The sequence below is a fragment of the Lathyrus oleraceus genome, chromosome 1 (assembly GCF_024323335.1).
Source record: "Lathyrus oleraceus cultivar Zhongwan6 chromosome 1, CAAS_Psat_ZW6_1.0, whole genome shotgun sequence".
Lineage (NCBI taxonomy): Eukaryota > Viridiplantae > Streptophyta > Magnoliopsida > Fabales > Fabaceae > Lathyrus > Lathyrus oleraceus.
The window spans coordinates 44,551,649-44,567,789 of NC_066579.1; the positions used below are offsets into that span (position 1 = coordinate 44,551,649).

Genomic DNA, 16,141 nt, shown 5'->3' on the forward strand with positions numbered 1-16,141 from the left:
TTTTACCTTTTAGCAAGATGTCATGGGTGACTTCATGCTCTATCACACATTCATCTTTTGTGAAATTTATTCGGAACCCTTTGTCACACAATTGACTTATACTAAGTAAATTGTGCTTTAGGCCTTCAACATAAAGGACATCTTCGATGATGGTAGAGGGAGGTGCTCCAATGGTTCCTACTCCAAGGATCTTCCCTTTGGTGTCATCACCGTATGTAACATATCCTTTGGCCTTTAACGATAGATGTGAAAATTTGTCGATGTCGCCCGTCATATGCTTTGAACAACCGCTATCAAGATACCATTGATTAGAAGTTGTCTTCAAGCATACCTACAAAACAAAATCAAGTTTTGTTAGGTACCCAAATTGCTTTGGGTCCTTGGTAGTTAGTACCCTTTTTAACCCACACATAATGCCCTGTTGGAACGCTAAAGTTTCGCACATAACAAGCATTAGGTGTGTGCCCTTTGATTCCACAATAAAAGCAAGTTGGTTGAAAATTACTTTTATATCTAGGAACATAATTCTTTCTTCTTAGCAATCATTTTCTTTTTATGACTTTGATGCATAATTTTAGAATTGTTTACTTTCTCTTTTGCACCTTGTTCACTTGCTTTAACAAAAATGGTCTTATTTGTGCTTGGTTTAGAAAACTTAGAATATCCTAACCCACTTTTGTCATTAGAATACCTTTGGTGTTTAAGAATTTCTTCCAACCCAATTTGACCTTTTTCATATCTTTCTAAAACTCTTTTAAGTTGAACAATTTGAAAAGATAAAGATTCACAATTCTTACATGCAAGACTTTGTTTTTCATCCATCATCTTTTGTTTTCCACTTTCAATATATTTTTCCAAAGCAGTATTTTTTTCTTCTAAGGATGAAATTTGTTTCTTTTGGGATGAAATACTTTTATACAATGTCTTGCATTCTTTTAAGAGTTCATTTATAACATCTTGTGCGTCATTGTCATAAATAGAAAAATTGCTACTCACCTCATCGATTTCTTCATCGGAGTGATGTGAAGCCATAAGAGCCATGTTTGCACATTCATCGCTTTCCGATTCCGAAGATGAACTGATCTCATTATCGTCCCAAGCGACGTAAGCCTTTTTGTTTTTGAATTCCTTCTTGCCTTTGAATCCTCCTTTCTTTGCAAGTTTTGGGCAGTCCGGCTTTATGTGACCTTGCTGTCCACATTCATAACACGTAACGTCTTGCATTGATGTGGATGCTTCCTTTTTCCTGAAATGGTTATTCTTTTTAGGATAAGAGGAATTTTTATTTTTATTAAAAAACTTACCAAGCTTCTTTACAAGAAGCATAAAGTTCTCATCTTCGGACGTCTCATCATCTTTGTCCCTTTTTGAATCAACCTTCAAGGCAATTCCCTTGGACTTCTTTTCTTGACTTTCGTGCTTCTCGAGCCTTCCAAGTTCCAATTCGTGTTCTTGAAGTTTTCCAAATAGAGACGCGGATGTCATTGTTGAGAGACTCTTCTTTTCCGAAATAGCGGTCACTTTCGGTTGCCATTCTCTTGTCAAAGATCTTAGGACTTTCAGGTTGAGATCATCATTAGTGAAAGTTTTACCCAGGGCGATCAAGTGATTTGTTAGATGGACGAATCTCTTTTGTAGGGCAACTATAGATTCACCGGGCTGCATGCGGAACATCTCATATTCTTGGCTTAGGGTGTTTAGCCTCGATCTCTTCACTTCGGTGGTTCCTTCATGTGTTTCAACCAAGGTGTCCCAAATCTCCTTTGCTGATTTACATTGAGATATACGGAAGAACTCGTCCATACTGAGAGCGCTTTGGAGTATGTTGATTGCCTTCTTCTCATTCAGAATCCTTTTCTTATCATCTTCGTCATAAGTGTTTTTCAACTTTGGGGTACCAACTCCATTCACCACATTCACGGGTTTGTGTGGACCTTCTTCAACTGCTTCCCATATACCTTCTCCTTGGGCCTCAAGATGTGCCTTCATTCTTATTTTCCAGAAGTCGAAATATTCTCCGGAGAAGAGTGGGGGCTTGTTGCTACTTCCACCATCTTTGAAAACCGGATTTGTGCTTGCGGAAGCCATGCTGGATCTCTAGGAACAAGTTACCTATAACTTGCTCTGATGCCAAATGTAAGTTGTAAATGCGCCTAAGAGGGGGGGGGGGGTGAATTAGGTGATAAAAAATTCTTCGATCTAGTTTCCGGTTTTTGGATATTTTTGTTTAAGTGCGGAAAATTAAAATGCGGAAAGTAAACGACACCGGAAATTATAGTGGTTCCCTTCACAATCCGAAGGTACATCCACTCCCCTTTCACACGAAAGAGAATTCACTATAGTTAGAAATGGTACAGCCTATTCACACAACCGGTGATGCCTACTATCTAACCTATAGACAAACAAGTGTATGAAGAACAATCCTCTTCAAACACCAACCCTTGTGTCCAACAATCCTGGATCACAAGTCAAACAGAAAATAATTCTATGAATGATTTTAACAAAGATGTAGTGATATCAATCTTCTCTTGATTGATCTTCTCCTTAGATAAATAAGCCACTCAAAAGATAATATGCAAGTGTTCAACAAAAGAATGAGATGAAAATTTTATTATGAACACTTTCAAAAATTATTAAAGGAAAAATATGAGAGAGTGATTTATTTGAAGTTTGTATGAAAATTCTTGGAGGTGAAAATTCATTTTGAAAATTTAATAATTTATATTGCCAAAAATACCTTTTCAAAGAGGTATCATTTCCCTCATGAACATTGATGAAAAGATATAATTTTTCAAAGCCATTTTTGCTGTAACGAACAGTGTTAACCGGTTAACCATATGGGTTAACCGGTTAACGCATGCAAACGTTAACACAGAATTTGAAAATTGGGGCTGTTAACCGGTTAACCCATATGGTTAACCGGTTAACACTGTTTGAAATGCAGAAAAATACTTAAAAATAAATGTCTTGCATTTCAAGGTGTTAACAAAAAGTTATTTTAAAAGATGCAAATGCAAATCATAATTGTTGAACACTTGTATACTAATCTAAGAGTGAGTTAGATATACCTAAGAAGTGGATCAACAATCTTGCCAATGGTTGTCTTGAAAATGAAGCTTGATCAAAAATGCATATGCGGCTTTGGATACTTGATGCTTGAGATAACTTTGAAGCTCTTCTCTTTTTGCATTGATGCAAGTTGTCTTCATCAAAATACTTCTTGGATTGAAGCTTGCTTCTACAAAAACACCACCCAAACAAACCATTTGTTGGCAGCGCAAATGACGTGCATTGCTGACTTTTTTGGGGTCCCTCAAACTCGACACAGAGAACAAATGGTTCAGAACCCAGTGGTGGCGGTCCAAGAAGAGCCTACAATAAATCAAATACCGTTAGATAATCCCCAGGCAAACGTCAGAAACCAAGAGGATGTAGTCGAACAACCTTGTGTCGAAATCCCTGTTCCACAAGAGCCTAGAAGGATAGTAATCCAAAGAGGCCAAGATGCTGATGCTGTGTTGCAACAGCGAATCCGGTATAATAACTTGCCTGCCGAAAACAATTTAGCGGCCATGGTCGAAACGATAATGGCACAAAATGGGGTGAACATGGGATTACAAAGGCCCAGTTACGCTTCCCCACTGTCGGAATATATTCTGCAAGAAGAATTGCCCCCAAGATGGAAAGTCCCTAAGTTCACCAAATTCTCAGGGGATACTAGTGAATCCACCATAGAACATGTAGCACGTTATCTGATCGAAGCAAGAGAGATAGCCCGTAATGAAAATTTGAAAATAAAATACATTCCTAGTTCCTTGACGAAAAACGCGTTTACTTGGTTTACATCTTTGCCTGCAAACTCAGTATATACGTGGACCCAATTAGAGAGGTTATTCCATGAGCAATTTTACATGGGACAAACTAAAATAAGTCTGAAAGAATTAGCCAGTGTTAAGAGAAAACACTCAGAACAAATAGATGATTATTTAAATAGGTTCAGGTTGCTAAAGGCTAGATGTTTCACTCCGGTGCCAGAACATGAGTTAGTCGAAATGGCCGCAGGGGGTCTAGATTATTCTATAAGAAAGAAACTAGACACCCAGTATTTAAGGGATATGGCGCAATTAGCAGATAGGGTGAGACAAGTCGAAAGGTTAAGGGACGAAAAATTCAGAGCAAATAAGAATAAAAAAGAAAGGGTGGCCTATGTATGGGTTTGTCAAGATGATGAATATGACGAAAACGAGCCAAGTAACTTCGACGAACAAGAGATTGACTTAGCAGAACTGAAGCAAGGCCCACCATATTCGTGTAAAGTACTAACTCCGTCGAACGGAAACCTATTCGAAACCAATGATAAGTTTCCTAAAAGAACTTATACCTTCGACATCACCAAATGTGACGAGATTTTTGACTTATTGGTTAAAGATGGTCAATTAATAAAACTGTCAGGCGCTAAAGAACCGCCTGTGGAACAACATAAAAAGAGAGGTTTTTGTAAATACCATAACTTTCTGGGCCATAAAACGTCTCGTTGTTTCCTTTTCAGGGATCTCGTTCAAAATGTTATCCGTGACGGAAGGCTGAAGTTTGGTGATAAGCCAAAACAACAGATGAGGATTGATTCGAATCCCATGCAGCCAGTCGAAGCCCATTATGTTGAACCATCCATTGTGAATATGGTAGAGATCGAAGTTGCTCCTGACGGCAATTTTGAAATGGTGGAAGCTGCTGGAGGTTTCGACACTAATATCAACATGGTTGAGATTGCTGATGATCTTACAAACCAGAACAAAGTTGAAGTCACTGAAGGCTTTGATGACCAGAAAAAGTTGGAAACTACTGAAGGTTTCGACAAAAAGGACAATGGCAATATTGCTGAAGATGTTGCATATCGACAAGGAGCAAATTGGGATTGCTTGGGACAACCAAGTGGGAAGTACGATTATCTCGTGAAATACACTGCGCCGGCAAGTTCTCGTATCGACATCAACGCAATCCAACCAACCGGTTGGGGAGATTTACCTTTGAGCAACAATGAAAAAACAATTAAGACAACTGACAATCTCCCTATCATCAAAAAGAAGGTTACTGAACACCTCACTATTGAAAACGAGGCTACTGAAGGCCTTGATCCTGACCAAACGAGGGTAGGTGATGTCTCAAACTGCGTCAACATTATGGGACCTTTCAACAAAGAGGTCGTAGGGATGAAAGCAGAAGTTGTGGATGGTCCTATGAAGCCTGTGACCCCTGGAATCCTACGTAGGGTAATGGAAGACCCTAGAAGAAATTCGAACAAATGTTGCTGCAAACATGGTCCCAGGAACATATCTTGGTGTTGCTGCCCAGAGAAGGAGTTTGACTAGATATCAAGAGATGTCGAAGTCGAAGAAGAAAGACTTATTAAAAAAATGAATGAATTAAGCATTGCTGACGGACGAAATGTTGGGGTAAATATGGTGGAAGTGTCGCAGAGAAACCAAGCAGAAATGGATGAAGATCGTCGTCGAAAGGAGTACCAAAGGCTGGCATATCCTAAAGAAGATGAAAATCTAGTGGAATTCATCGAGAGGTGACAAAAGATGAGGACTGAAGTGATGTTATGCCCATGTTGCAATGCAATCTTCGACAGGAAGGCAGCAACCAATCTGGAAGCAGTGGATAAAGCCAAGAGAAAAGAAAATTGGGGGACAACAGGATATGACCCAAGAAAAAGTGATCATCACAAATGGAGGTGTGGAGAAAGACACCATAGCACTTACAAACCATCCAACAAAGCAACGGATGACAAATGGGTTCAACCCATTAGAGATGCTCAAGGACAGAAAAAATGGAGAAATTTTGAAGTTCAAAGAGGCACTTCGATGGAATGTAAGAGGGAGTTGGAGAAGCACAAGCCAAGACCATATCCTTCAAAAAATTACAAAGGGAAAAATCCTATGTCGAGATCACAATGGAGAAGATTCCAGAGGCAGAAGAGGGCAGAAAAAGAAGCTGCAGAAAAAAGCATGATTGGAAAAGATGTTGATAGTAAAGATAAAGCAGAATCCAGTAACAATGCTCAGACAGTAAACAAAGAGGAACCCTCCCACCAGATCAATCCTGGTAGCGTGGTCGAACCAATGGTATCGAGTGAGAAGGTGCAAGAAGACGACGAAATAACTGACAACTTCGATCTGACTTAGAAGCGTCCCTTAATGTGATCTGCAATGTGGTTTCTGTCCTCCCTAAAGATTATGATAGAATCATGGAGGTCGAAGACGAGGAGGATGAGATGGAAGAGGAAACAATGGTACATAGGCCCGTTTGCTACTACATCATGAACAATGGTTGCGTCGAAGAGCAGAATGCTTTCTTCGAAAGGCCAGATGATTCCATGAAGGCACATTTAAAGCCTTTGTTCATAAAAGGAAAGGTTGAGAATGTTGGTGTAAACAAGATACTGGTAGATGGCGGAGCAGCAGTAAATTTGATGCCTCATTTCATGCTAAAGAAGATTGGGAAGGATGATTCAGACGCAAAACCTCACAACATGGTGATGTCGAACTATGAAGGAAAAGTAGGAACCACTATGGGCGTTATCCAGGTGAATTTGACTGTTGGAACTATAACAAGGCCAACAATGTTCATGGTCATTGCTTCAAGGGCGAATTACAACTTACTACTTGGAAGGGAGTGGATTCATGGTGTAGGAGTCGTACCTTCTTCAATGCATCAGCGAATAGCCATTTGGAGGCCAGACGGGATTGTCGAAAATATTGAAGCTGATCAAAGCTATTTCATGACAGAAGTGAACAATTTCAACAGTCAAAGTTTCGACAAGAACCTGGCTCACATACCTCCGTGCAGCCCAGCCAAGTTTGACCTAAAAGCAACAGACAACGCCTACTGCTTCATGTACCTTCATCCTACACATGGTTTTCAGTGGGACAAAGAAGTAATTGGTGAATCTTACATGTGGGGAACTACTCATATAGCGCCAACAGGATGGGGAAGCGAATTTGATGATGATGAGTAAAGAATCAGCGCTCGAAAGAATTACGGCTTATATAGCCAAAAACAAACTCAAAGAGGCCCTTGAGGCTGAAGTAAAATATATGGCTGTTGAAGCCAACAAAGAAAATTCCAACGAACAATGTCCCCAAAGAGACGTTGCAGAAGATTATGATAACAACCAGATGGGCGAATGGCAACACCAAAAGCTTGACGCCATTTATGACGACGAACCTCTGGGGTTCGAAAATGATCCAGTGTCAACTAACGTGAAGATGGTGGCGCAGGATCCATTAGAAGAAATAAATTTGGGACTAGGTGCATAAAGTAGACCAACCTACATAAGCGCAAAGATGGACCCCCAGTTCAAAGTCGAAATAGTCCAATTGCTGAAAGAGTTTAAAAACTGCTTCGCATGGGATTACAACGAGATGCCTGGTTTAGATAGAAGTGTGGTCGAATTGCAGCTGCCAATAATGGAAGGAAAGAAGCCAGTAAAGCAGACTCCAAGACGTTTCGCACCAGAGATTCTGTCGAAAATAAAAGAAGAGGTCGAAAGACTTCTGAAATGCAAGTTCATCCGCACAACCAGGTATGTCGAATGGGTTGCAAATATAGTTCCTGTAATTAAGAAAAATGGAAAACTTAGGGTATGCATTGATTTTCAAGACTTAAATTCAGCTACCCCAAAGGATGAATATCCTATGCCAGTGGCAGAAATGCTTATAGATTCTGCAGCAGGCCACGAGTATTTAAGTATGCTAGATAGATACTCTGGCTATAATCAAATTTTTATTGCTGAAGAAGATGTTCCTAAAACAGCTTTCCGTTGTCCTGGAGCAATAGGAACGTATGAATGGGTAGTAATGCCCTTTGGGTTAAAAATGCTGGAGCAACTTACCAACGGGCTATGAATTCCATTTTTCATGACTTTATTGAAACTTTCATGCAAGTATACATTGACGATATTGTGATCAAGTCTGTTTCAGGAAAAAGTCATATAGACCATCTTCGACAATCCTTTGAGAGGATGAGGAAGTTTGGTTTAAAAATGAACCCCCTTAAATGTGCTTTTGGTGTGCAGGCGGGTGATTTCTTAGGTTTTGTGGTCCACAAGAAAGGGATCGAAACAAATGAAAACAAAGCCAAAGCCATAATGGAGGCGAAAGCGCCATCAACGAAAAAGGGGCTGCAGTCTCTGTTGGGGAAAATCAACTTTCTCAGAAGGTTTATCTCCAATCTTAGTGGGAAGACGCAAGCATTCTCTCCTCTACTTCGACTAAAGAAGGAAGACTTCGCATGGGGGCAAGAACAACAAGTTGCTTTTGACAAGATCAAGGAATACCTGGCTAGTCCTCCAATTCTAATGTCTCCTTGTAGAAAAAGAAGTATGAGATTGTACATTTCGGCATCAGACAAAACATTAGGAAGTATGATGTGCCAAGAAGATGAGAATGGCGTCGAAAGGGCCATCTATTATCTCAGCAGAGTCCTAAATGATGCTGAAACTAGATATAGTATTATAGAAAAACTATGTCTATGTGTATATTTTTCTTGTATGAAATTAAAGCATTATATAAAGCCTGTTGATGTATACATTTCTTCCCATTTCGACGTAATAAAATATATGTTATCTAAATCTATTTTACATAGTCGAATTGGAAAATGGGCTTTAGCATTAACAGAATATTCCTTGAAATAGTTGCATTTAAAGGTTGTGAAAGGACAAGTGGTTGCTGATTTTATAGCTGACCACTCTATAGATGAGAATGTAGAGTATGTCGAATTAGAACCATGGAAACTGTATTTCGACGGTTCCAGTCATAAAAATGAAACTGGTGTTGGGATGTTGATTATTTCTCCTGACAGAATTCCAACAAAATTCAAGTACAAAGTTGAAAGTCTGTGTTCAAATAATAAAGCGGAATATGAAGCTTTGGTTGTTGGACTTGAAATATTGTTGAAATTGGGGGCAACAAGAGTCGAAATAATGGGTGACTCTGAACTGGTGATAAAGCAGTTGACTAAAGAATATAAATGTGTGAAAGAAAATTTAATCATGTACTTTGTAATAGCCAATAGACTTCTCAAGGAATTCGACAACGTGGCCTTTAGGCACATCCCCAGGGTGGAGAATCAAGAGGCAAATGACCTTGCTCAACTTGCGTCTGGATACAAAGTGTCGAAGGAAAAGTTAAAAGAGGCCATTGAAGTCAGAGGAAGAGTCATATCTACCAAGTTGTCCCCATCAGATTTGGAGTCAATAAGATTGGGATATGGTGACAAAGAAAATTTTGAGATATTCAACATAGATGGTTCAGGAATTGAAGACTGGAGAAAGCCCATCAAGGATTATCTACAAGACCCAAATCAGAAAGCCGAAAGAAAGGTAAGATACAGAGCTTTAAGTTATGTACTTTTTGGAAACGAATTGTTCAAAAAGACTGCAGAAGGAGTCTTGTTGAAATGCTTAGGTGAAGATGAAGCTTACACAGCTTTGTCAAATGTGCACAGTGGAGCGTGTGGCGCACACCAAGCAGGTCATAAAATGAAATGGTTATTATTTCGACAAGGAATGTATTGGCCAACAATGCTGAAGGACTATGTCGAATTTGCAAGAGGGTGTCAAGAATGCCAAGTACATGCAGGCATACCACATGTTCCTGCAAGTGAATTGCATTAATTATAAAGCCTTGGCCATTTAGAGGTTGGGCTTTAGACTTGATTGGCGAAATTCGACCAGCCTCTTCAAAAGGGCAAAAGTACATTTTGGTTGGAATAGACTATTTCACTAAGTGGATTGAAGCCATACCATTGGTAAATGTGGATCAAGAAGCAGTTATAGATTTTATCCAAAAGCACATAATTTATAGATTTGGGATACCATAAACAATAACAACAGATCAAGGATATGTGTTTACTGGTAAAAATATGCAGAAATTTGCACAAGAAACAGGATTTAAACTCCTTACTTCGACACCTTACTATGCTCAAGCCAATGGACAAGTTGAAGCAGCCAACAAGGTAGTGATAAATTTGATCAAAAAGCATGTGGGGAGAAAACCTAAAAACTGGCATAAAACTTTAGATCAAGTTTTGTGGGCTTGTCGAACATCTCCAAAAGAAGAAACGAATTCGACTCCATTTAAGTTGACTTATGGGCATGACGCAGTTTTACTAGTCGAAATATATTTGCAATCAGTTAGAGTTCAAAGGCATCATGAAATCCCATCAGATATATATTGGAGTATGATGTTGGACGAATTAGTTGATTTAGACGAAGAAAGGTTGCGCGCGCTGGATCTAATAAAGAGACAAAAAGAAAGAGTCGAAAAGTTTTACAATAAGAAAGTAAAATTCAAGACCTTTTTAATTGGTTATCTTGTTTGGAAAGTAATTCTTCCTATGGATCGAAAAGATAGATTAATGGGAAAATGGTCTCCTAAGTGGGAAGGACCTTTCCAGATTTTGAAAAGTTTTTCAAATGGTGTGTATGAGATTGAAGAAATAGGACAAGACGAGAGAATTTTGAAAATAAATGGCAAGTATTTGAAAAAATATAAGCCAATATTGCAGGAAGTAAAAATAGCAGTAGAATAATTGTGAAAATGAGTGTGATAACTTTGCCAAACAAAAATGGCACCGAAGTTGTTACAAAGAAAGCCTTAAAGGGCTGAGAATTGTTAAACTAATTCGACTACAATTTGATACTAGCAAAAGTTTCCTTCAATGTCGCAAATTTCTTTTTTTGAAACTGGAGTCGATGATCACAAAGACTTAGGTGGGTAGAGAGAGTCTCAATCTCTTGACTAAGTTGCTGAGCCTTTTCTGCATGTTGAATACCCACCTTCAGTTCGTCGTCAATCTCATTTTGCTTAGGTTGTTGTATGGATGCTCTGCGCTTTTTCTCTTGGGAGATTTTTTCTTGAAGAGCTGTTATTTGCTTCTCCCATTTCTGGATATTATCATCACACGCAGCAACTTCTTTGATATAAGTTTCAGAAAGCTGCTGCAGCTTTGAAACTTTGTCAGTCGAAGTTGCAACAGCATCCCATTCAGCAGCTTGAGTCTCAGATTTTGTGGAGATTTGCTGGGAGAGATCTCTTTGACGATGAAGGTCTGCACCGCCAGGTCAATGAGGGTCATCAGCTCCATCACAAAACTGCCAACCTCAACCGAAGTTTCCAAGACGTTTATTTGTTTTAAAATCTTCTTGAGTTTAATATGAGCAAGGGCGTTTTCTTCTAAAACTTTGAACAAATCAACATCAAGGATTTTCGTCTTAATCTTGGTCAAAACGTTGGCGAGAGATGGCGCTTCAGAAGTGGTCCCAGAGGTAGTCGAACTGCTTTGCGAAGAATCTTGAAAATTAAAACGAGCGCTAAGCATGGCCTTCAGATATTCTAAGGGTTTCTGCACTTTGAGACTCTCAAGCTCTTCACGAGAGAAACCAGTCGAACCAGTTGATATGGCACTTCCTTTGGTCTGGTCGGGAGCGGGTTGAGTGCTTCGTCCTAAAATTTGCCCACCATCTTGTTGTTTCGACTGGTCATCCTTATCTTTAGCAGTTTCTTCTTCATGGTCATCTTCGACCTCAGTCTCCATGTCAGTATCATCACCCTTATTGGCAACATTTAATCCTGGATGAGGAGGAGAATCGTCTTCAGAAGCTTCACTTGCTGGAGCGTCGAATTCTGCTACAGTCTGCCTGTCATGGTCATTTTTGGGGACATCCTCTTCTTGGACTGTCTTTTCCAGAGTTTTCTCAGGGTTCCCTTCGACATCCAATTGTGTCTGAAAATAATTCTAAGTTAGAAGAAAGAAATGCAGTAAAGATGAACACAGATAGTCGAAATAAGGATTTACCTCAGGAATCTCAGTATTAAGACTAGATTTCCCACTCTCTGTATCCTTCGACTGAAGTTTGGCAATTGGAGTACTTGGAGAATCTTTGTTAGCTGACTTAACAATGGATCTTTGGGAAGAGACCTTTTTTATTTTCTTCTTCTGAGGAGGAGGGGGGTTTGGCTCTAGAGATTCATCACCAGATTCTTCATTGGAAACTCTCTTTTCTTCTTTCTCCTCTTCTTTCGTTCTTTTTTGGACTGGTGGGGCTTTTCGACTTACCTAGTCATGCAGACCAAAGCCAGTTAGTTTCTTAAAAGGAGAAAGAATAAATGGAAAGAGTGAGTTTTGTACCTTTGTCGAAGGTTTCTTAGCAGCACTTGGTGACGCTTCGACAGAAGTTTTCTTGGTAGGAATCTTTACGGCTAAGGAAAGAAAGGAAATTTAGAAACAAATATAAGAAATACATGATAATACAGTTAGAATAACAAAGGAAAAATCATGTTTTCTGTGAACACCTTCAAGAATGGGATCTTCCACGCGAACGTGTTATATTCCAATATAAAGGTGTCCTTGGTAATCGTCTAGATGATACTTAGTCAGAACCACACTCTCAGTAAGTTTTTTGTAATGTTGACGAAGAATTTTCATATAGTCCCCATAAACGAACCAATCTGGAAATGGAGGGCTAAATGCCACGCCAAACTCAGCAGTTGGCAGAGGAGGAAACTTTGGTGGATGACAACTGAAAGCCAGGTCATAACGCGCCTTTGGTCGAACATTTGAAGGCAATGACAATTTTTCAAACTTCTCCGTCAATTTACGTTTTAATTCTGATGCTGCTTCGTGTATGGTTCGACTAAGATCATCAGGTCTATACGCAGTTTCGAAATATTTTTGAAATTTTTGTATTTCTCTAATGTGTCTTTGAATACCTTTTTTGGTCCGATCCTGCACGAAAGCAAAAGCATTTGTTAAATGTGTAGTGAAAGTCGTTACGTCAAAAAATCTGGTAGAATAATAATCCTTCCACCACTCATCAAACTCAAGAGTACAGAGAAAAGATGGTCGAAAGATCACTGGTCGAATATCAAGAGAGTCATCAGTCAGCTTCTTCGACAGCTCTTTGCTTTCCTCTTCATTATGAAGGGAGTTGTAAAAAATGATAGACCCTTTCTTCGGGAAGATGGGTCGAGGCTTTATTTGGATCAAGCCGAACTGTCTAGCAACGAGATTGGGTTGGTAGACTATCAAAGCTATTTGGGTTTTGATTGTGTTACGATGGGAAAAAAGGAGCCTGGGGGTTAAAAAGGATTCCCACACATCCAAAAATATATTCTCATCCTTCTGCATTTCCAAGGGCAGTTGTTGGGTAAACCATTCAGGTCCAATTTTCCTACTAGCAAAGGGTGCCATGGTCGAAGTAAAATGATACCTTTTGGCAAACATCATGACATAACTTTTGAAAGCTTGTCGAAGGCTAATTCCTTCATCAGTTGGCGTTAGTTGCACCAACCTAGGCCATTCGACAGTTTTGTCCTTCACTTGTTCTTCGTCCACTTCTTGTTCTACAGGAAGAGAAGCTTCAAAGGTGGCATTGAGCCATAATTGTAAAAGCCAGAAAGGTCCTGACAAATGGATTTTACCTTGGTCTTTGATGGTTTTCAAAAGATTTACACTCTCACTCAAGAATTCATAAAGATTCGCCAAAATCATTTCACTTAAGCATAGTTTGGTTCCTGCGTGAAGCTGATTGGCCATAGTGATGAATCTCTTGGCAACTTGGAGGGAACGAGGGCAAAACACATATTTTGATAGCCACAGAGTCAAAAAGGCTATATGTTCGACATCCGAGACTTCTGTGGTATCCTTGTCATGATAATGAGACATGAATAAAGAGTATGGAGCAAAGCTAGTGTCGAAAGCTATAGTGTCTTCATTTAGGTTGGTGGGGTTGAAATCTATCCCATTAGGGCGAAGGCCAACGATGGCTACTGCGTCGAAGAGAGTGGGCGTAACCATCCCACAAGGAAGGTGAAAAGTGTTATAGGTACTGTCCCAAAAATAGAGGGAAGTTAAAAGCATATTGGGGCAAATGTTGGGTCCTGCTCTCGACAATTGAATGAGGTCAAAAATACCTACTTCCTTCCAGAAATCTCCTTTAATTTTTTCAACTTTATCTAGCCAAGATAAATAGTCTGAAGGGTCTTTCGACCATGGACAGGTTCTGAAGATCCTAGTGTAATTCAAATAAGTTAAACTCAACTCTCCATCATCAGTTGAACTTTGTGGGTCATTTTGTTCTACAGTTTTCTTTTGAGGTTGAGGTTTCACTCCAGCACCTATGGGTTTGGTATGGAAATAGGTGGGAAAAAAATCTTTTAAAAGATCTGGTTTAATATCTGGATTGGGAAGTGGACCTAACATAGCGTGACAAATTCCAGAAACAAGAACAGGAATTAATACCTGGGATTTATATATACATTCCTTCTCTCTCTCATTGGGAGGTTCAGGAACATATTGTTGGTTTCCAATAGTCATTGGTCCCTTCAAATCATGCGCAGGATGAAGAGTTAAATCTTGAGCCTTCTTAGAATTTTTGCTACTAGAAGATTTTGGAGGAGCCATTGTTGAGAAGAACAAAGAAACTTTTTCTCAGGAAAGTTGAAAGTTTAAAAATGGGTATGAAGAAAGAAGTTCTGAAGCGTTAAAAAAGTTCAGAGAAAATAGGTTATGGGTATTTATAGAAGGAAGATGATAAAAACGCTTTGCAATTTTAATGATGATCGTGGGACACGTGGCTGATTTTTTTATGGTGATGATGAAGAGGTGGAAGTTGAAAAAGGCCATGATGTTAGGAAATGATGGAGGTAAGTTCTAAACATGGGCTAGACGTGACGTCTTGGAGAAAGTGTAATGATGAATCCGTATGGGAACTTGAGATTACAAAAGCTTGGAAATAATGAAATTAAATGACATGGCATCAAAACACTGGTTGACAACAAATGATTGTTTCTCCAAAATAGTCTAAACATCTTTGTTGGGGGGCAATTTGTATACATGCGTTTTTGACGCCATGAGAGTAGTATGCAGAATAGTTCTTTCGACAAATGACGCCATGAAATTAACAGTTTAGTTGATAAGTGTTGTCTACACTTCGATAGATTGTTGGTTCGACATTTCGACAGAAGGAGATGTCTGCAGATGAAAAGACGTCTTTGGCAAACATGGATGATGTTATGATATTTTCGACATTTCGACAAGTCTGAGGAGACGCGTTTTTTCGACATAAAGTGGAAATTCAAATTCAGAAAGTTATAACGTTTGGCAGAAGACGCGTGGAAGCACCTGACGAAAGAAAGTCATGCAGAAGAGCCAAATGTCATAGTTTTAAGATTTATTCGTTAGTGACAGTTATTCTGTTTGTATATGAATAGGATAGTTGTTATCAGAATGTGTGTGTGAAAACTTGTACAAAAATTCCTGCAAAATACTCGAAGTACCTGTGTGAGAGAAAAGAGTCTTATCTGGAAAATGTACGTGTGAACAAACACCATTTCTTTAAAGTTTTATCTTACAAAGTTCAAAGTTCTTTACCAATTTTCCTTTACATTTACCAGTCATTTTATCCTCTGCATTTACTTTTCGACAATTTATGCTTTGTCATTTATATTTCGCCATTTATCCTAGTCTTGTTAAGTTTATTTTTACTTAAGCATTTTTAGTCAATATCTTTCGACATGAAAGACTTAGTGAACCAAATAAAAGATACAAAGGTTGTTCTAGAGATTTACAAAGTTATTTAAATTTGCACATGTCCTAGGATTTGTATGGTTGATCCTGCAAGTAACCCAATTCGACAAATTTTGCCAATATATATATATATATATATATATATATATATATATATATATATATATATATATATATATATATATTGGCATCTTTATTGATGTCCTATTTTGGAATGCCTTCTAGAAACTACAACTCGACCCGAACAACAGCCAGAGAAGAGCTCGCCCTTGCTGATGTCCCTCATTCAGAAGTTACAAATACTGACTTTGAGTGTTAGGACCCCATACTAGACGTGGAAGTGGAAAGGCTCATGCCCATAGAATATTTAAAGGAGGTCCAAATAGGTCATCACGCTCATCAAGTGACTAAGATAGGTACCTTGTTGTCCACATAAGAGTAACGAGAACTAATCGACCAAATCATTAAGAATGTTGACCTCTTCACTTGGGCTTCCTCCAACAAGCCAATAATAGACAACAAATTGGTGATCATTTGCCTCACCATT

At 38.9% G+C, this 16,141-nt stretch overlaps 1 protein-coding gene across 1 annotated transcript; it reads right to left on the reverse strand.

Moving 5' to 3' along the window:
• Positions 1-10,684: 10,684 nt before the first annotated feature.
• LOC127090291 (uncharacterized) lies at positions 10,685-14,469 on the reverse strand. The gene is made up of 6 exons (XM_051029392.1): positions 12,777-14,469; positions 12,196-12,266; positions 11,863-12,123; positions 11,160-11,790; positions 10,844-11,115; positions 10,685-10,693 (listed from the first exon to the last, which is right to left on the reverse strand). The coding sequence occupies exons 1-6, from the start codon at positions 14,467-14,469 to the stop codon at positions 10,685-10,687; spliced, it is 2,937 nt and encodes a 978-aa protein (XP_050885349.1).
• Positions 14,470-16,141: the final 1,672 nt, after the last annotated feature.